Raw genomic sequence first — 17,616 nt, forward strand, 5'->3', positions numbered from 1 at the left:
CCTCCTGCACCTAGTCAGTCTTGTATTAAGGCACAACCAGAAATGGAATTGACTGAGTTCCTTCTTTCCTTCTTTCCTTCTTTCCGACACTTCGACCCTTCCTTCCTTCCTTCCTTCCTTCCTTCCTTCCTTCCTTCCTTCCTTCCTTCCTTCCTTCCTTCCTTCCTTCCTTCCTTCCTTCCTTCCTTCCTTCCTTCCTTCCTTCCTTCCTTCCTTCCTTCCTTCCTTCCTTCCTTCCTTCCTTCCTTCCTTCCTTCCTTCCTTCCTTCCTTCCTTCCTTCCTTCCTTCCTTCCTTCCTTCCTTCCTTCCTTCCGCCTGCCTGCCTGCCTGCCATGAAGCAGGGAATACATAGGAAAGGTATATATTCTGGGGAGGTGGGAGAAAAGGTAGTGATCTTGTTAACCCAGTGACTGCTTTAGCTATCTGTGCAAGTCCAAAATTATCTCACACTCTCTAAAGAGAAAAGTGGTAACAGAGAACCCCTACAGTATTTCACTTCTTATAAGACCGCCAGGAAGCTTATTGAATAGCTCTGTCTATTTTTAGCACCTGATATTTGAAGTTTTAACCAGGGCATTGAGTTCAAACACAACTTGAATTATTTTCAAAGGCTTATCCAGTCTTACAACATGACACAGTCATTGCTCCAAGAACTCTCTCATTAAACCAGCCTGTCTTTCTCCCAATTAGGGTAAAATCCTGAACAGAAAAGGATGCTGTCCGATTTGCACTGAAAGTAAGTCCTTTCTTCACATTCTTTAAACTCTTTTTTGTTCTTTCTGAAAAAATAAATATATGGAAGTATGCTTACTTTTCTGCCTTCTTTTTAGCTAAAGGGCAAATGATTATTTTAGCAATGGATTTTGCCTCCTGTAAATCTGTAATTTTAAACTAAAATGCTTGGGTATTTTGTTTTTATTTTCTTTTTCAAAATGATGCTGTTTGTCAAATCTGAGGTGCTGCATTTTGAAAGATATGTGAAAGGTCTGTGAAATTTGTAGGAAATAAACCAAGAAAATGAATAGTTTTATAACTTTTAGGACTTGGGTACATTTTACACCTAACCTGTAACTATGTAACCTGTTATGTGCATATATAATCCCACCTTTGCAGATGATTTGTGAGAGTTAAAAAAAGGTGTGCAGAAATCTGAGACACAGTCTGGGCCAGCAGTGGAAAGTAGAATAGAAAACTATTCTTCTTAGTTTATGATGCTTAGTTAAACTCTTACATTCTTATACCTTTACTCCTCTCTTCAGGAATGATCATTAAATTGCAACATCACCCTCCTAGTCAGCAAAGGACTTACACAAATAGTTATCTTTAAGTTTGTTCTATTTAACTCAACAGAGAGAGCTGACGTTAACAAGATACCATTACATATTTCCTTCAGTACATATTTAAGTATTTTACCGAATAGGGACAGACTGCTAAAATGGGGTTTTATGACCTATAGGAAGGCTTTTGTCTAAAATCAAATGGTTTTGCTGTTCAACTCAGTTCTGGGTTCTCTTGAATTGCACAAACCCCCTATGCTAAATACCTGTTTTTTCACTCTGCGGCTCAATTATTTTGAAACGTGTATCTTGGGATAAAATACATCTAGCTTGCAAGTCTTCATTATTAAAATGAGAGCAAATACAAAGGACAACACACTTAGAAACCCTTGAAATAATACTGAGCAGAGGAAGAAATGAAAGAGGATTCAACTAACTAGCAGTTGATTTCATGTTAGCTCGGTTTCAAAGGAGAAGAAATTTGCATAGACCTTTGCTTAGATATGACACACCATTAGTGTCATGAATTTATCAATCTCTATCTCACCTCTTTTTTTTTTTTTGATTCAGTCTAATTTAACCTTTTGCATGTGTTCTTCCTGTGTTCTGTAACATGAGAGGGGAGGAAAAGAGTGGGTCCAGCCATTCCGTCAAAGCACAGGAGACCGTCTACTGTAAGAGGTTCAAAATAAGACAGTACAGTGACTCCAGAAATGCTGACAGAGAGTGATGACTTGTGATAATTGTTTCATGGGAGAAGGAGGCAAAAAATTGCAGTTCTTCAAAGTTAAAATAACTTATCTAGGAGCCAGATTACCTAAAATCTCAAAACTTCTTGGTGATACAAGAAGGGAATTCTCATGACTACAAACATGAAATTAAGGCCAGATCATTATTGTTTGTCCTCCGGCCATGCAGATCTGTAAAGAGCCTGGCTCCATCTTCCCCAGTGACCTCTTTCTATGTACTGGCAGCCTGCTATTAGGTCTCCCCAAAGGATAAACAACCTTGTTCCCTTATGGTAAGGAATCAAGGGTGTTAAGGGTCCTATCTGCATTGCCCTGCCTGTGCTTGAGCCTAAGAGGCTCGTCCTTTCTCACTGTCCCATGCTTCACCATAGCAGATGAAACAGAGGGGTCTTTACAGTTATCTCACTATGGACCCATTCAGTACTTGGAGAAGAGCTGATTCCAAACTTTCATGATTAACAGGGCGTTCTTGGCTTTTACAGAGTATATGAGGAAGGAGCTTACATACTCAGCAGTGGTGAATACCACTGTCTGTTTTAACATTGGTATTTTAACATTCGCCATTTGCAAAGAATTAATTCCACCTTTGCAGCAGAAGTACTGTAAATCTCATCACAACTATCATCTGACAGTAATTGGAAACTTTGCTAATTCAGCCTATTTCTGATAAGATGTACACACAGCCCCTCCCCTCACCCACTCACTTATGTTGATCCTGATCCTGTCTCCATATACTAACACACCAAACATTTCTGGTGCTCCAGCCGATATTAATTTTCCAACGTAAAAACAACATAGGGAGGTATAAGAACATACTGTACATGGGGGAGCTTTGAGTACAGTTTAAATGCAGCCAATTTCTATGAAGTGGGTCAAAACCAGTCACGTTGTGAAAGGATATGCTTTAAACTAAAAAAAAAAATAATCAAAGGATTATTTTCAAAGCAGTTTGTTGCAAAGAGAAAAAGTACCTCGTCTCCTAAAGGGCTGGAGAGTCTCTTTTGTCTACTGTTGCTGAAGTTAACTATAGTTAGTTTTGGCTTGTTGCTTTTTAAGCTCCATGGCTGGCGTACAGTTATCACTAATTAAACACAGTGGTCATACCAGTGGAAAATTCAACAGTTTAGTTTATGCTGCTGTAAAAAATGTAATGAAATGTACTCTTTTGGGCTTGATTTAGAAAAATCACCACTGACGTCAATTCCATAAATTAGTAATCCTATGTTAGACCAAGGTCATTTTCATATTAAAAATAAGAAAAAACTAAACCTGAGTTCAAATAACATTAACAGACTGCTCTCAACTTCAGACATAGATAGGAACTTGCAGTGGAAGTAAAATCTTTGTTCTTGACAAAGAAGAATTCATAGGCCTTGCTGAAATTACAGTACACAGGATGAAAACTTGTTACTAAAATCACATAAATATACTTTAATCATTATTAACAGTGCTAGCACAATCTTACACCAGTCTTTGTGAGATTTTGTGGACAAAGTTTTTTCAAAGTGGATTGCAATCATCTAAGTTTACATGTGCAGTACACATGATTCATCTTGCAGTGAAGGCTGCTTTTGGGATAGAAAATTTCGTTCATCACAAATCATTCCACAGCTTGTTTAATTAACAAAATGATCAACAGAGCTAAACCAAACTCAAGGGCATTTGGACCCACCTTAGGAGGAAGAGGTTGGTCCAACATCCTTTTTATATGTTTTTTTTCTTTATGAATTACTGAAAAAGTGCTGATTTACAAATAATAGAAAAGAAAAAGAAACAAAGTGAGGTTATGCATTGTGGGTACCTGTAAGAGCAGGAACTGGGTCTAAAGGACCACATAGGTCCCTGTTTTTTCTGTTATTTCCTTTCCATGAAGAAATGCAGCAACAAAATGACTGCAATTGTTTATTCATACTGTAATACTCTTCATGATTTACCTCCCATTTCAGCTGTGATGGTCTACTGTATAAATATGTATTTGGACAAATTGGAATAGCTATTTTATTTATGAAATAGACCATAAAGACTCTTGTGCAGTTTTTGACACCACACCTTGTAATGTGTATTATATCAAGCTGCACTATGCAGCAGTTATGAGGAAAGTCCGCTATGGCTATGCATTTTTTACAGAAAACCTAATTAAATTCTATTATGCGTGTTCTGTAGCTAGTTTTTAGAGGTTAATAATGTGCTCTGTTTGATTTAGGGCTTAATTCAGCATATGGGCTAATTACATTCAAAGTTTCATTTTATTTTTAAAAAGCTGAGATATTTTTGAATTATAGATCTGCAACCAGAACAGCCTTCACTGGTAAACTTGTGTTTTTTCCTCCCTCTTCTAACTTAGAAAGTGTCCAGACAGATTTTAGTTATAATTTAAAGTATATTTTTCTTGGCCACTCTTAACTACCTACAAGCCCAGCAGAGTGTGATCAGACATCTGGACATCTTGGACTTCAATTGACTGCTCTGATCTCCTGAAAAAACAAAACAAGCTATTCCATGAGCACCAGAGCTAACAGAGCCTGGTTTCCTATGGATTTGTGTCCCATTTCCTTTATATCCCAACAAATAATAAACCCAGCTAGAGACAATATATCCTGTGGCTGGTCTGGAGCTACAAGTGTGCTAATTGCCCAGCCAATATGCTCGTGCTCTCGGCTGGTCAGGATGTGTGTGCTGACTGTCTGTCTGGCCTCCAACACACAGTATATATATTTTGCCTTTCTAAAAAGGCTAAATACTGTCTGGGGGAATGGAGGCATTGGGTGGAAGGCAGAAAGGTTCTTTTTGGCAACCACTTAGTTTAATAAGTGGTTCTTACCTGTACTCAGCGTACTACTTACTAGAAATGAGTGGTCTTTCAGACTTTTATCCCTCCACATTGGCCAAATAGGTTGTGATTTTTTTTTTTTCCTTATGAGAGTATGTTGAAACTTAGGAAATGCTAATGTGTTCTTTTCCATGCTGTTGCTTTTTTAACTTCCTTTTTTGTACAGCTACATGTGTTTTCAAAAACACTGCCTTTTCTAATGAAAGTCACTATTTCACTTGAATTGGGAGCGTGATTTGAAAATTCAAGGAAAACATGCCAACAGTTCTATAGTATTCACTTTTAGCACCTAAATACTATTATTAGTTGGCAAGTGAGCTGTAGGGCCTTAGGTGGGAGCTGAGCAAACTGCATTAATCACACATGTAGTTTAATATTTTAGTCAAACGTGAAAGTGTGAAGTCCGTATTTAGTTGCTTAAAAAACAAATGTAAAAAACTGCCAAGCTCCCAAAAGTTTTTGTGAAGGTCTGAATATTGATTTGGGAGCAACATGCAGGATTTCCAAAAGAGATTTAGTGGTGTTTGCATCCAGCTCTCAATAATGTTTAAGCAGAGTTGAGTGCCTGAGGTGTATTGAAAATCACAGCCTCCTGAACATAGCTCTGGGGCCCTCTCTTGAAAAATCTGTGTTTTTCAAGGATAGAGAGGGAATGGGTAAATTTGCATTCATGTGCACATCTAGATGAGCAAAAGAAGACACCAAAGATAATGAATGCCACATTCAAAATGAGCAAGAGGCAATGATTCTTCATTTCCTTTGCCCGAGGATGCTAAAAACAATTTTGGACTGGAAAAAATCACAGAAAATATTTCTATCAAAGGTTACTAAATTAATAGAAACCATGTCTAACTCAGAAAGTCCCTAATCTGAAAGTAGTTGGAGGTTGGGGGAGTCTCGGGGGAAATATTGTATAGAATGCCCTTTTCTAGCTCTACCTTAGACAGCTGACACACGGAGTGTTGGCAATAAGCTGTGAACTTACTGTAGGGAAAAAAGGAAAAGATCTACACCTGTCACCCTATACCTTGTTATCATAAGCTTGCAAAATTCATACTGCAGGATTGGGGAACATAACTTTGGTGATGCAGCAGCACCTCTTCATCTGTTATGTCCCAACAGAGAAGAAAGTCATACACAATCCTAACTAGGGATCTAGTTAGGATCTGTTAGGATCTGCTTCCAATAGATTTCAAAAATTGCCAAGTAGAAAGACTGGTTTGTTTCAAAAAGAAAAAAGAAAAGAAATAAGAAGAAAAAGAAGGAAAAACAAAAAAAAGAAAAAGAAGAAGAAAAAGAAGCAAACCATAAAATATTACGTGATTGAAACTCTCCCAAAAGGAAATAAACAACAACTCAAAACCTAAAAATGGCAGGAATTCTTTTCATGTTGACGGTCTTATTACACCCGGTATTTAAGGTTTATTTCTAGGCCAAGCAGTTTTTCTTACTGGCAGTGCCTGAGTTATCACACACACACTTGCAGGGTGTGGATTTATTTTTAAACCCCACAATTTTAGCAAACCTTTCAAGAATGTTTTACACAGTGATATCAGAGAATCAATTATTCAGGCTGTTTTTAGGTGGATTTTCCCTCCTCCATTTCCTTGGTTATTAAAGAAAACAGCGAAGTTTGGATCAGACCTTCAGCTATCCAGTCCAAAATACATTTTTAACTGCACGGCATCAAATTGACATATGACGTGACATGATGTAACATAACATAAAACAACATTACTCTGCATAGCACATTAGAAATTAAAAATAAATATTTCCTTTGGATCCTATTGGTACTATCAATTTTATTTGCACATCTCTAAATTATATGTGTTCCTCTCATGTCTTGCCTCTTAGTCACTTGTTTAGGTGAAGAACCAGCCTCCGCTTCCCAGTAGGTTGGTTAAAAACATGTATAACATGTCCACGTTCTTGGCCTTTAGAAACACAGAGAAAAATCAAGTCTCTCCTCTAGAATCTTCTCTAATGTTTGGCTGATGTTTTTTCATAAACATTTTCATAAAAGTTGTTATTAAATTTAAGAAAAAAAATAAAACTGGAATAGTTGAAGTACAATCTTAGCTGATAATAACATGTCTCTTAATACTCGTCATGTAGATACTTAAATGTTTACACAAGGAAATCAGAAATGTGTTAGTATGATTTAGTAACACGTAAAGTCAGATGGTCTTCATACAAAATCTATAGATTATTTTTCCTATTGGTAAAAATGATGTTATTAATTAAAATCCGTACAGTTCCTGCCAATCTATGGAGAATCAATTAATCTTGTAATGAACTTTGGAAAGCAGTAATTGACATCCTCATTGGTATCAGTGAGGAAAAGAAAACTCATGGAAGTGCACATTTTTAAAAGCACTCTTTTGCCTAAATGTCTTGGTTTTCAGGCTCTGCTTAAAGTCTGTCAGGCCTGTTTTCTGGAGATGTTGATCAAATATGGACCATTTTGATTTCTGATGGAGTTGTCAATATGATAACCTTGAGAAATTGAAACTTTTGGTCCCTAGTTGCCAGACACAGTAAAAAGGAGAATAATGGTGCCAAGATGAGTTACTGGCACAGCTAAAGAAGCATGCATGTGGCCAATTAGGGGTAAAGTACAAATCACCCAGGTACCAGCTCAGTGATGGCTCTGCAACATGCAGTGAGGAGAAAGTGAGATTAGCCTTTAGAAGACATTTGTTGTAGTAGGGACAGACCAAAACTGCAACAGGTTGCCAGAGGTGGGAATGGAGTTGCTGTTACTACTGCTCTTTATGGACAGGTTAGATAAACATCAGTCAGAAATAATATCGGTGCAGGTGATTCTTCATTGCAGCTGGAGAAAAAGAAGGTAATGTCTCCTGGGGCCTCCTTCATCTCAATTTTATGTGTCTCCATGTAAGTTTCTTTGGGTGCTCTTTACAGCTAGAAAAACACCAGAAAGTTTACAGTTACTTTAGCATAGCACTCTGCCTAGGCTGCAAAAACTCCGTTGGGAAAGGTGTATTGTGTCGTTAGAATTGTATTGCACCTCATGGGAGGAATTCCCTTCCCCTTCTCCATAAGATTCATGTCTCCTTCTTTCTTGTAGATTTGAATTTGGCTTTTTTTAAGCTGGTTTTTCAAGCAAGCCGTTGTTAATTAAACAGACATCATCTTTCAAAAGCAGCCTTAGCCCATGGGTATACAGCTGGCAATAGCAATGTGCATTTCTCTGACTTGAGACTCCTTCTTCCAGGAATACCAGCAGCGTGGTTAGAACTTATTGTTATACCAGAAGGCTGCAAGGCAAATATATTTGCTGCTATCTTTGGTTGTGAGGCAATTCAATCAGTTGCTGGGTAGCTGCAGGGTAACTCAGCATCTTTGCTATGAATATGGAAATGCTCTCTCTTTGGGCTGTGAGTTCTCTGACTAGTGTATGGCTTCAAGCATCCATAAGGAATCTTCATCCATTTGTAATGATGCAAATGATTGGTAGAGATACCATGCTCTTCGGAAGTTATTGCATCATGTTAATCATATACTACTGACTTTTAGTTAGTAGTGTGATATCAATAACTACTACAAGTCAGTTGTGTATAAACAATATATACAATAGCTTGTAACACTGAAAAAAGATGCTGGTTCTACAGGTATTTTGGGGAAAAAGCATGTAAACACACTAGTTTATAAATGTACAATATTTATAAGTGTATATATGTAAAATATGAACTGACCCAGCTCCTGCTAAAGTAATCTGATGGTTTTTAATTTCAGGGAGTCACTGAAATTTTTAAAAGTTCACAGGCATTGTAATAACCTAAACTGTACGTTATTTTTAAGGGACAAAGTTACAGGTTAGCCTTCCTATGCTGCCCCAGGGATGAACTGGCCTTTGGTTACCAGCCACTTTGGGAAAGACTTCTAAAGCAATGAAGCTTTTGTTTTTAAAGATATATTTGCCCTGTGGGCACCAGTCAAAATCTACCCTGTAGAGCAGATAGATTAGTTGAGAGCAGCCTCTCTAAGTTCTTATCAACTGCTTTTTTCCAGCTTTGATTGATATGGCGCTTTTGTTTCTCACTCACCTGCAGAGCCTGGAGTTTGCACTGTATTTGGAGATCCTCACTACAACACTTTTGATGGACGGACATTTAACTTTCAGGGAACATGTCAGTACGTTTTGACGAAAGACTGCTCCTCCTCTGCCTCACCCTTTCAGGTGCTGGTAAAAAACGATGCCCGTCGGACCCGTTCTTTCTCCTGGACAAAGTCAGTGGACCTTGTGTTGGGCAGAAGCACAATCAGCCTCCAGCAGCACCTCACAGTGAAGTGGAATGGGACCCGAATTTCACTACCTTGCGAGACACCGCAATTTCACATCGATTTGGATGGTTATTTGCTGAAAGTGACAACCAAAGCAGGTAAGACAAGTATGTGTGTGTTTGTGTATGTGTTTGTGTGTGTGTGTTCTTTCTCTCTGAAGAACTTCTGTAGTTCAGCATAAACAGTAGTCAGTAAAAAACATGATAGCAGTAATAAATAGAATTATAACTCTTTAGAGATCAGAGAAACCCACAGCGCTTTGAAAATTCCTGCAGCCACAAGCAGACAGAAATCCCAGCTATGAGTTTGAAGCCTGCAGGATATTGCTAAGCTGTGTTTCATTCTGCAGCTGATAACTAGCTGCCCAAACAAACAAATGTGCCATGACTTTCACTTCCAGTAACTTAAAAGTGTCTTATGGAGAGTATGGTGGGTTGATCTTGGCTGGACATCAACCAAACATGCCCACCAAAGCCACTGTATCACTTCCCTCCTCACCTGGACAGGAAAGAGAAAATATAGTGGAAGACTCGTGGTTCAAGATAAGGACTGGTTCATATCACTCAGCAATTACAATTATGGGAAAAAATAGATTCCATTTGGGGAAATTAATTTGTTGCCAATAATATTAGGGTAGGATACTGAGAAATCAAGTAAAATCTTCAAAAAGCCTCCACACTCTAAATCCCCTTCTTCACAAACTTAACTTTACTCCTGATTCTCTCTACCTCCTTCTGCCCTGAGTGGTGTAGGGGGATTGGGAATGGCATTTGCAGTCAGTCCATCACACATATTGTATCTACCAGTTCTTCCTCCTTAGGGGGAGGACTCCTCACATTCACTCCTTGCTCCAGGATGGAGTCCCTTCCACAGGAGATAGTTCTCTGCAAAGTTCTCCAATGTGAGTCCCTCCCATGGGCTACATTTCTTCACAAACTTCAAAGACACAGGTCCCTTCCACAGGGTGCAGCCCTCCAGGAACAGACTGCAATGTGGATTCCACATGGGGTCACAAGTCCTGCTAGCAAGTACGCTCTAGGGTGGGCTCCTCTCTCCATGGGGTCCCAGTCTCCTGGCATCCATCTGCTCCAGTGTGGGGTTATCCAGGGTCTGCAGGTGGATGTCTACTGCAGCATGGACCTCCATGGGCTGCAGGAGGGCAGCCTTGTCTCACCATGGTCTGCACTCTGGGCTGCAGGGGAATATCTGCGTCAGTACCTCCTCTCCCTCCTTCTCTGCTGACTGCAGAATTGTTAATCTTGCACTCTCTCTCCTCTTTCTGACTGCAGTTGCACAGGGCTTTTCTCCTCCTTCTTAAATATGTTATCCTGGAGGTGCTCCCACTGTTGCCAAGGCCAAGCCCATCTTGGAGCCAGCTGGAATCGGTCCATCTCGGAGACAGCTGCAATTGGCTCCATCGGACATAGGGGAAGTTTCTGGCTGCTTCTCACAGAAGCCACCCCTGTAGCTCTCTCCTTCCAAAATCTTGCCATACAAACTCAATACACGGTATCGTTTGATACTTACAGATAAGAACAGAGAAAATATCAGTTCTTAAACACAAAATTAATGTTTTTCAAAGTTGCAGCAACATATCTTGTAGTTAAGATGATCAATTATATATTCATAGTTAAAGATGGCTGGAATGAGTTTAAGTTGTAAAATTATGTAAATATTTCACTGGGGCCATCCAGCAAAATGGAGGCACTGGTTTGAAAAGCAAGGCCTAATTTACTGTTCAGTACCATCTTATTTGGCTTGCTTTGTGCTCAAGTAAAAAGTTGTCTGCAAGGAACAAACACCACAAGCAAGAGGAAATGAGAAACTTTATAGAATTTTTTCACCGGGGGAAAAAAATTGGAGAAATTTCTGTTTCAGAATAATTTAAAAAAATATATGCTTTCCCAGTGTAGGGTAAAAAAAGAGAGGGAGAAAGTAATGCAAAATAAGCAAAACTGCTGCACTAGAAGTAATATGTCTACCTTATTTCTAGAAACAGGGAAGGGAAATAGCATTCTCTCAGGTCTTTTGAGTCTTAGCAAATATATTAATTGTCAAAATGCTAAACCAGAGGACTTACTTTTGTTTTGAAAAACTGTTCTGAAACTATAGTATCTTTGCATAGATAAATACTGAGGGGAAGTTTAAAACTTTCTCATTAGCATGTGTTAGGTACTCCTGTATTCCTGAGAGATTTCTCTAACACAGTGAAGTACTGTTCAGTGAGGATACTGTTTACTGTTAATTCAATTAAATGCCATGTGAAAGCAGTGAAACCAGTCTTTCTTATGCAGTGATAAGGTCACAGGCGTGACACATTGTCATACTCATTATCTAGCATAATTTTTTTTCAGGGGGGACACTAGCACCCGCTGTTGAGCTGAGAATTTAGGCACCTGTCTCTGGAAAAGTGAGTCTGCATAATGTGGATCCCAGCTCTGGGCTCATTCCTCAAAGTGGCAATGCAAATTTTTGTGGCTGTCTGTAAAACGCACACAAGTTGACCATTATTCACAACTTCTAATTAGAAGCTTCTTGAGGGTTTTTCTTTGCAGCCAGCTGAACACCATGAATTCAGGAGATGTGGATTTCATTAGCCAACCACAGGCCAAGGAAAGGTTTTCAACTGAAGATGAATGACAGCTAATCCTGCTGCTATTCCATTTGTCTCTGGTGCAAGCCTAATAAATGACTGCACACATCTTTGTCCATGTGTTGGCAGAGGAAGTGCAAACATGGCATATAACAACATACCAAACAGTGTGTAATCACTGCAAATTATAGCCTAAATAATTCCTCCCCTTAACGGAGCAGGATCAGGTTTCTCTTGCTGAATACAGCATGATGGGCCAAGTCCTACTTCCTTCAGCACATAAGGCCTGAGAAGTTGCAGAATGACCTGGCTCCATTTTGCTGGGAGAGGACAAGCAGCAGAGAGGCTGTAGAGAGGAAGAATGTGATGAGTAGAACTGGTTTAAAGGCAAACATTTTGTTCCAGAGGAAGTTCTGAGTACCAGGGGAAAAAAATTGGAGAAATGTCTGTTTCCAGGAAACATGGATTCCAAGGAAACATGGAGTTTTAAAAAAATATATGCTTTCCCAGTGTAGGGTGAAAAAAGAGAGAGATGAAGTAATGAAAAATAAGCAAAAATGCAGCACTAGAAGTAAAATTCAAAGTAAAATTGGGCTGGGAAATGCAGGGTCTGGTGCTTACAGCTCAGCCAGTATTCCCACGGATTTTGGTTTTCCTTTTGCAGAGCTGGGAATTGAGCCTTAGATAAAACAGACAAGCCCAAAGATTCAGGAAGTCTTGTGGTCCCTGGCTACAGGGCAGTGTGCATGGCAGAGCAGTCTTGGAGTTTCATACCCTGATCATTCAGGATTCCAGGCGGCCCACCAGGCGAGCTGGCAGGAAACCAGCTTGGAGCCTTGCCGGTGCTGTGTTGGAAGTTCATTGAATATGATATGTCTCCCTGAAGCATTTCAGTTCTGATGAATTGGCATTTTCCAGTGAAAACCTGTTTTGTTGCTAAATTCCTCACCAGCTGTAGCCCTGGATGGCATGCAGCAGCAGTCCTTGCACTCTGCACTGGCAGCTATGGGTGTGCTTGGGATGTGTTGAGTCCTTATCCAGATTTGTGTGCTAGAAAGACAAAAGAGTCTTTGGTAGGTAATGTGGGGCTGGTGTTACTTACCTATTCCTCTATTGCACAAGCATTTTGTTCTTGTGTCTGTGCTTTCTTTTTGCACCAAGCCATTTTGCTGTGCTTTTTCTGTACTAGTTTGGCATTAAATGTCTGGGGAAGAGTTGTTTGCCAGTTCTTGAGGATGCTTTTAAACCTCAAGGATGCCATGAAAAATCATGCAGAAAATTGATGAGAGGTCCTATAATGGGGAACTCAGTGTGTGATATACATAAATCCAGAAGGATTTTTTTTTAATGGAGTAGAGCAGAAAATGTACCAAGTTAAAAAATCAAGTAACAAGTTGGTTACGCATCCTTCAAAGAGAGGGAGTAATTGGAAAAAATGAAAAAGTAACTCAGAGAATATTCCTTTTCTGCACATCTCCAGATGGGACAGATGTTGCATCCTTTGGCTTCTCATCTCTTGGTTTCTGATTCTTGTCCAAGTGAATGGGAAACTCATTCATTTTGGGCAGGGGGAAGAAAGGGGGGGTATAGGCACCAAGAAAATCTTCCAAACAGTTTCTGCCTGCCAATGAGACCATTTCAAACACTGCTCTGTAGCATAATCCCATCTGTCACAGCTCTTACTGGTTTACAGAAACTGACTGGACTTTCTGCTTGTGAACAAACAAAAGGCACACACTGCACAGTGTGATCAGGCTCCAACAAAATTATCATGCATGTAGGGGTAAATACCCTTCTTTATTACTCCAAAAAGGAATAAGCTCTTTTATGGACAGAAACCTTTAGGCTCTTCATCAAAGCCAGAAATTACTCTCCCATCTGAGCAATTACAGCAGAATAAAGTGTAATTAAGCCATACCAGCTAGAGGAAAGTACATCCATGTGGCAGTTACACAGTGAGTCTCTTGAATGAAATCCAGTAATCAAGGCAGGAATCTCTAGATTTAAAAATGTGCATTTTTGTATGCTGAGAAGAAAAGCCATAATTTCATGTTCTTTTTTTTCTGCATACCTGCATTTATTTTGCAGGTCTATAAAAGCAACATGTAACAAGTAAATTAATTGAGAGAAAGAGGACATAAATGTTCAGAAAAATTTTCAAGTTAAACTTTCATAATTAATGTATTTTCACTGAAGGTCAGTAAATTTTGTCTTAAGAAAAAAAAATCTTAGAAGCAAACTTAAGGTAGAATCCTTAGCCAGTCTCTTCTGACTTTGTTTAAAGTAGTGAGCTTCTGAGGGAGCTTCTCTGCGGGAAAAACTTGAACGCAGCCTTAAAGCTGTAGTTATTTTTTGAAAAGAACTGTCTGAGAATTTGGATCTTGATGCTTTAAACTTTGAGAAAGTTTATGTGATTCTCAAGTCTGAAGAAATCTTGGATTTATAAGTTAATGGCAAGTATTTTCTAAATGCCAGCGCGGCAGTATTAATCTTGTGTCTGCAAATCAAGCTGTGTTTTGTTTTGTTCAGTGTTGTCAGAAGCAAAGACAGCTGGATTTTGAATTTGTCCAGCAATGATAATGTATGAAGCAGCTTAAAAGGCAGCTTTCCCCCTTGCCACTGTGCTGGCCTCATTAACAGTTGTAGTCTTGCACAATTTCTCAGTTGGCTGGGTGTAAAGTGCCTTTGGAGGAGACAGTGGCCCCATCCATGCTGGGTTTATGAGGTAATTTGAAACTGATTTCAGGCGTAGTTAGCTCAGTATACATTTGTGCTACCATTGCTAAGCTATGGTGGTGAGAAAACAGTGTAACAGACTGCAGTGACAGGTAATGCAGAATTACCCTCACAGCGTTGATGAGTAAATCATTCCCAAAACTCTTGGAGACATGGTGTAACCTACACAAAGACTGGAGCAGGATGTTAAGATGGACGCACACTTCTATAGCCATAATTTCCTCTTGAACCTCACCCTGTTCCTCTGCAGCATGGGTAGGAATTGTCATAGGAGACAATGGGATGTGTTGCTGAAGGAAGGGTTCCAGCTTTAAACTGAGTCACTGGTATGTTAATTACTTGCATGAGGATAGGGCAGGATTTGGATCACACAGTGACAAGCACTGATTTGCCAGGGGAAAGGGTGGTGCTAAGCCAGCCCACACAGCAAATGAAGAAAGCTGGAGCGAAGCCCTAGTCCTGCACCACAGAATGATGCTCTTTGGTATTCTTGGCTAAGCAGGGGGAACAGGGTGAAATCTGGATTATCCGGTTGAAAAGCAGGATCCTGTGTTTATCCTTAACTAACAGCTGCTAACAGGTATTTTATGAGAATAAGTTAATATCAGCAAAATGATTTGGGATCTTCAGATGCAGGGTTCCTGCAGATGTGACATAGAAGGATTCAGGAGACAGTGGAAGTCTCCTGATTACAAAAAAGGCCATTTTTGGGTAGAAGTTAATCAGCAATGTTTCTTGGTGTTTTTATCCCAAATTATATCAAAATGGTTTTCCCTTATGAGCTGCCTATTTACTCCTCAAAGAATGGAATCCATTTAATTTACTCAGTCACTCAGGTGAAAACTAGAAGTTTAGTCTCCACCTGATCTCTGGCCCCTCTAGAGTATCTCTGGGAACAGAAAGACATTCAGAAAGTAGTTTATTTCCTGTGCATCAGACAATCCTGTTGTGATCCAGAGCTGCCTATTTTACTCCATCAAAGGGCCCAGACAGCTGACTTAAACTAGACACCTAGCTTTTAGAGGAGTACAGACAGATAAAATGGATGTCACTCACAAAAAGTAACTCTGATTTTGATGTTCCAGAAGTGCCAAACCTTCCTGCAAAACAAATTGTTGGAGAGGGCGTACAGCCCAGCCACTAGATGAAGGTTAGATGTTTACCATGATTTCTTAGTGTTGCTAACTTATGCAGACAAAAAGTTAGTAATTAATGCCTTTTGAGTGAACAGTTTGATTCCAATTCAGAATGCTTTCTTGCAACAGTTTTGCTATCTGATATATCATTGTTGTAATCTTTTTAATTCTTTTTACTTCCACAAAATAAGGTGACTTGTATTGGAACAGTGGTATTCACCCCAATGAGTGATCAGTGTCAGCTTTGTTGGCAAGAGTAGGATGTTTCCCATAAGGTTATGGCTGGAGTCTCATGGGTCACAGACATCTTTGTATTACCACTACCTGTGCAATGGGTAACAATGGTTGAAATTCTGGGCCCCCTGCAAAATCAGCTAGAAATTTACCATAGCAAATTCAATTTGAAGAATTTTGCAAGAGCCCTCCTTTGATATTGATATCCTGCCTTGGCTCCATATATTTTAGGATAACCCCATTCATTAGCAAGAGGGAACAAAAGTAAGAAGAGATAGACATGCATGTATTGTAGTTGACTGCAATTTAAGAAACGCTGTACTTGCCAGAGGCACTTACTGGGAACTATATGGAAATCCAACAGCATTATCAGAACGAAGCCAATTGCTTTGTTCAGGTTCCAATTAACACTGTTTTCACAAACAAGGTGCAGTTTGTTATCCTCAATTTCTTCTTCTCTCTCTCTCTTTTTTTTTTTTTTTTTTTTTTGTTGCGGTTTTGTCTTATCTTTTTATTAGGCTTGGAAATCTCATGGGATGGAGACAGTTTTGTGGAAGTCATGGCTGCACCTCATCTGAAAGGCAAACTCTGTGGTTTGTGTGGCAATTACAATGGGCACAAGCGAGATGACCTGATTGGGGGGGATGGGAATTTTAAGTTTGACGTGGATGACTTCGCTGAATCCTGGCGCGTGGAGTCCAATGAGTTCTGCAGCCGCCCGCAGAGGAAACCTGTACCCGAGTTGTGTCACGGGACAGTCAGGGTGAAACTCCGAGCTCATCGGGAATGCCAGAAACTCAAAGCATGGGAGTTCCAGAGCTGCCATTCAACAGTGGATTATACCTCCTTTTACCGGTAAGTGTGGCTTGCTGTGGAGGGAGGTACTGAGTTACTGTGTGATGAGAAAAAACAGCTAGTAGGCCCAGTTTCAGTAGCACTTGAACACATGTTGAGATATGTTTGTTAAGAATTAATATACAAGCTTATATTATGGGAGGTTTTCTGAGTCCAGAACCAGAAGAAGATGGTCCTGAGCAAATAGACCTGAGCAGCCAACAGTGAGAAAGGCAGGGAGGCTTGTGATAACCTAGAGAAAAATACTTTTGGAGACTAAAGAAAGAGGGGAAAGGGACTTCAAAATATTTTTGTAAACTCCCTCTGATTTCAAACTCAGTTGTAAAGTTGAGGCTGACTTCAGTTGCTATTGCTTGTGGTCCACAGAAATGTGTCTTCCCAGAAACATTTTGAAAATTACTTTATTAAGGCAAGGATGTTAAATATGTCTAATGCCTCTTGGATGGTGTGGTTTGTGGGTTGAGAGTTTGAAAGGGGAGTGTTAATAAAAAATTCCATGCATGGCCTGTCCTGCCCTGGGAGAAAAGAAAGACAGATGTGGATCTAGAATCCTTGTCTGAGTGAATTATTTAAGATTTTTTTATATTTAAAATGGTTTAAGTCTAAGCCACAAAGACATATTTTCTGTTCTTTAATTGGCATGAGTTTATTTACCCCTCATTCAGTAAATACAATTGTCTATTCTTTGGATTGCCTGACATAAAAGGTAAGAGCAAGCTGAGTCACAGTTGTATGGTTGTGGATGAAGCTGCCTGATCTCTGTGCTCCCAGCTTTCCCCACTTGGGCACATCCACTGAACTATTTGATTTATTAGGAGAAGCTTTCTAGAATGACTCGATTTCCCTTATGAATTGCCTTTCCTCTTTTTTTTTATAATGAGACAGAAAGACATTTAT

The 17,616-nt window shown here is 39.5% G+C and overlaps 1 protein-coding gene across 4 annotated transcripts in view; it reads left to right on the plus strand.

Annotated features, from left to right (window-relative positions):
• The window catches only part of BMPER (BMP binding endothelial regulator), a 147,486-nt gene that overhangs the window by 85,631 nt on the left and 44,239 nt on the right, over nucleotides 1-17,616 (plus strand). For all 4 annotated transcript variants that reach the window (XM_038164753.1, XM_038164763.1, XM_038164772.1 and 1 more), the window contains 3 exons: nucleotides 692-737; nucleotides 8,934-9,263; nucleotides 16,383-16,719. In XM_038164753.1, the coding sequence (XP_038020681.1) occupies nucleotides 692-737; nucleotides 8,934-9,263; nucleotides 16,383-16,719 (713 nt within the window). The remainder of the gene's footprint in view (nucleotides 1-691; nucleotides 738-8,933; nucleotides 9,264-16,382; nucleotides 16,720-17,616) is intronic.

The sequence above is a fragment of the Motacilla alba genome, chromosome 2 (assembly GCF_015832195.1).
Source record: "Motacilla alba alba isolate MOTALB_02 chromosome 2, Motacilla_alba_V1.0_pri, whole genome shotgun sequence".
NCBI classification, from domain to species: domain Eukaryota; kingdom Metazoa; phylum Chordata; class Aves; order Passeriformes; family Motacillidae; genus Motacilla; species Motacilla alba.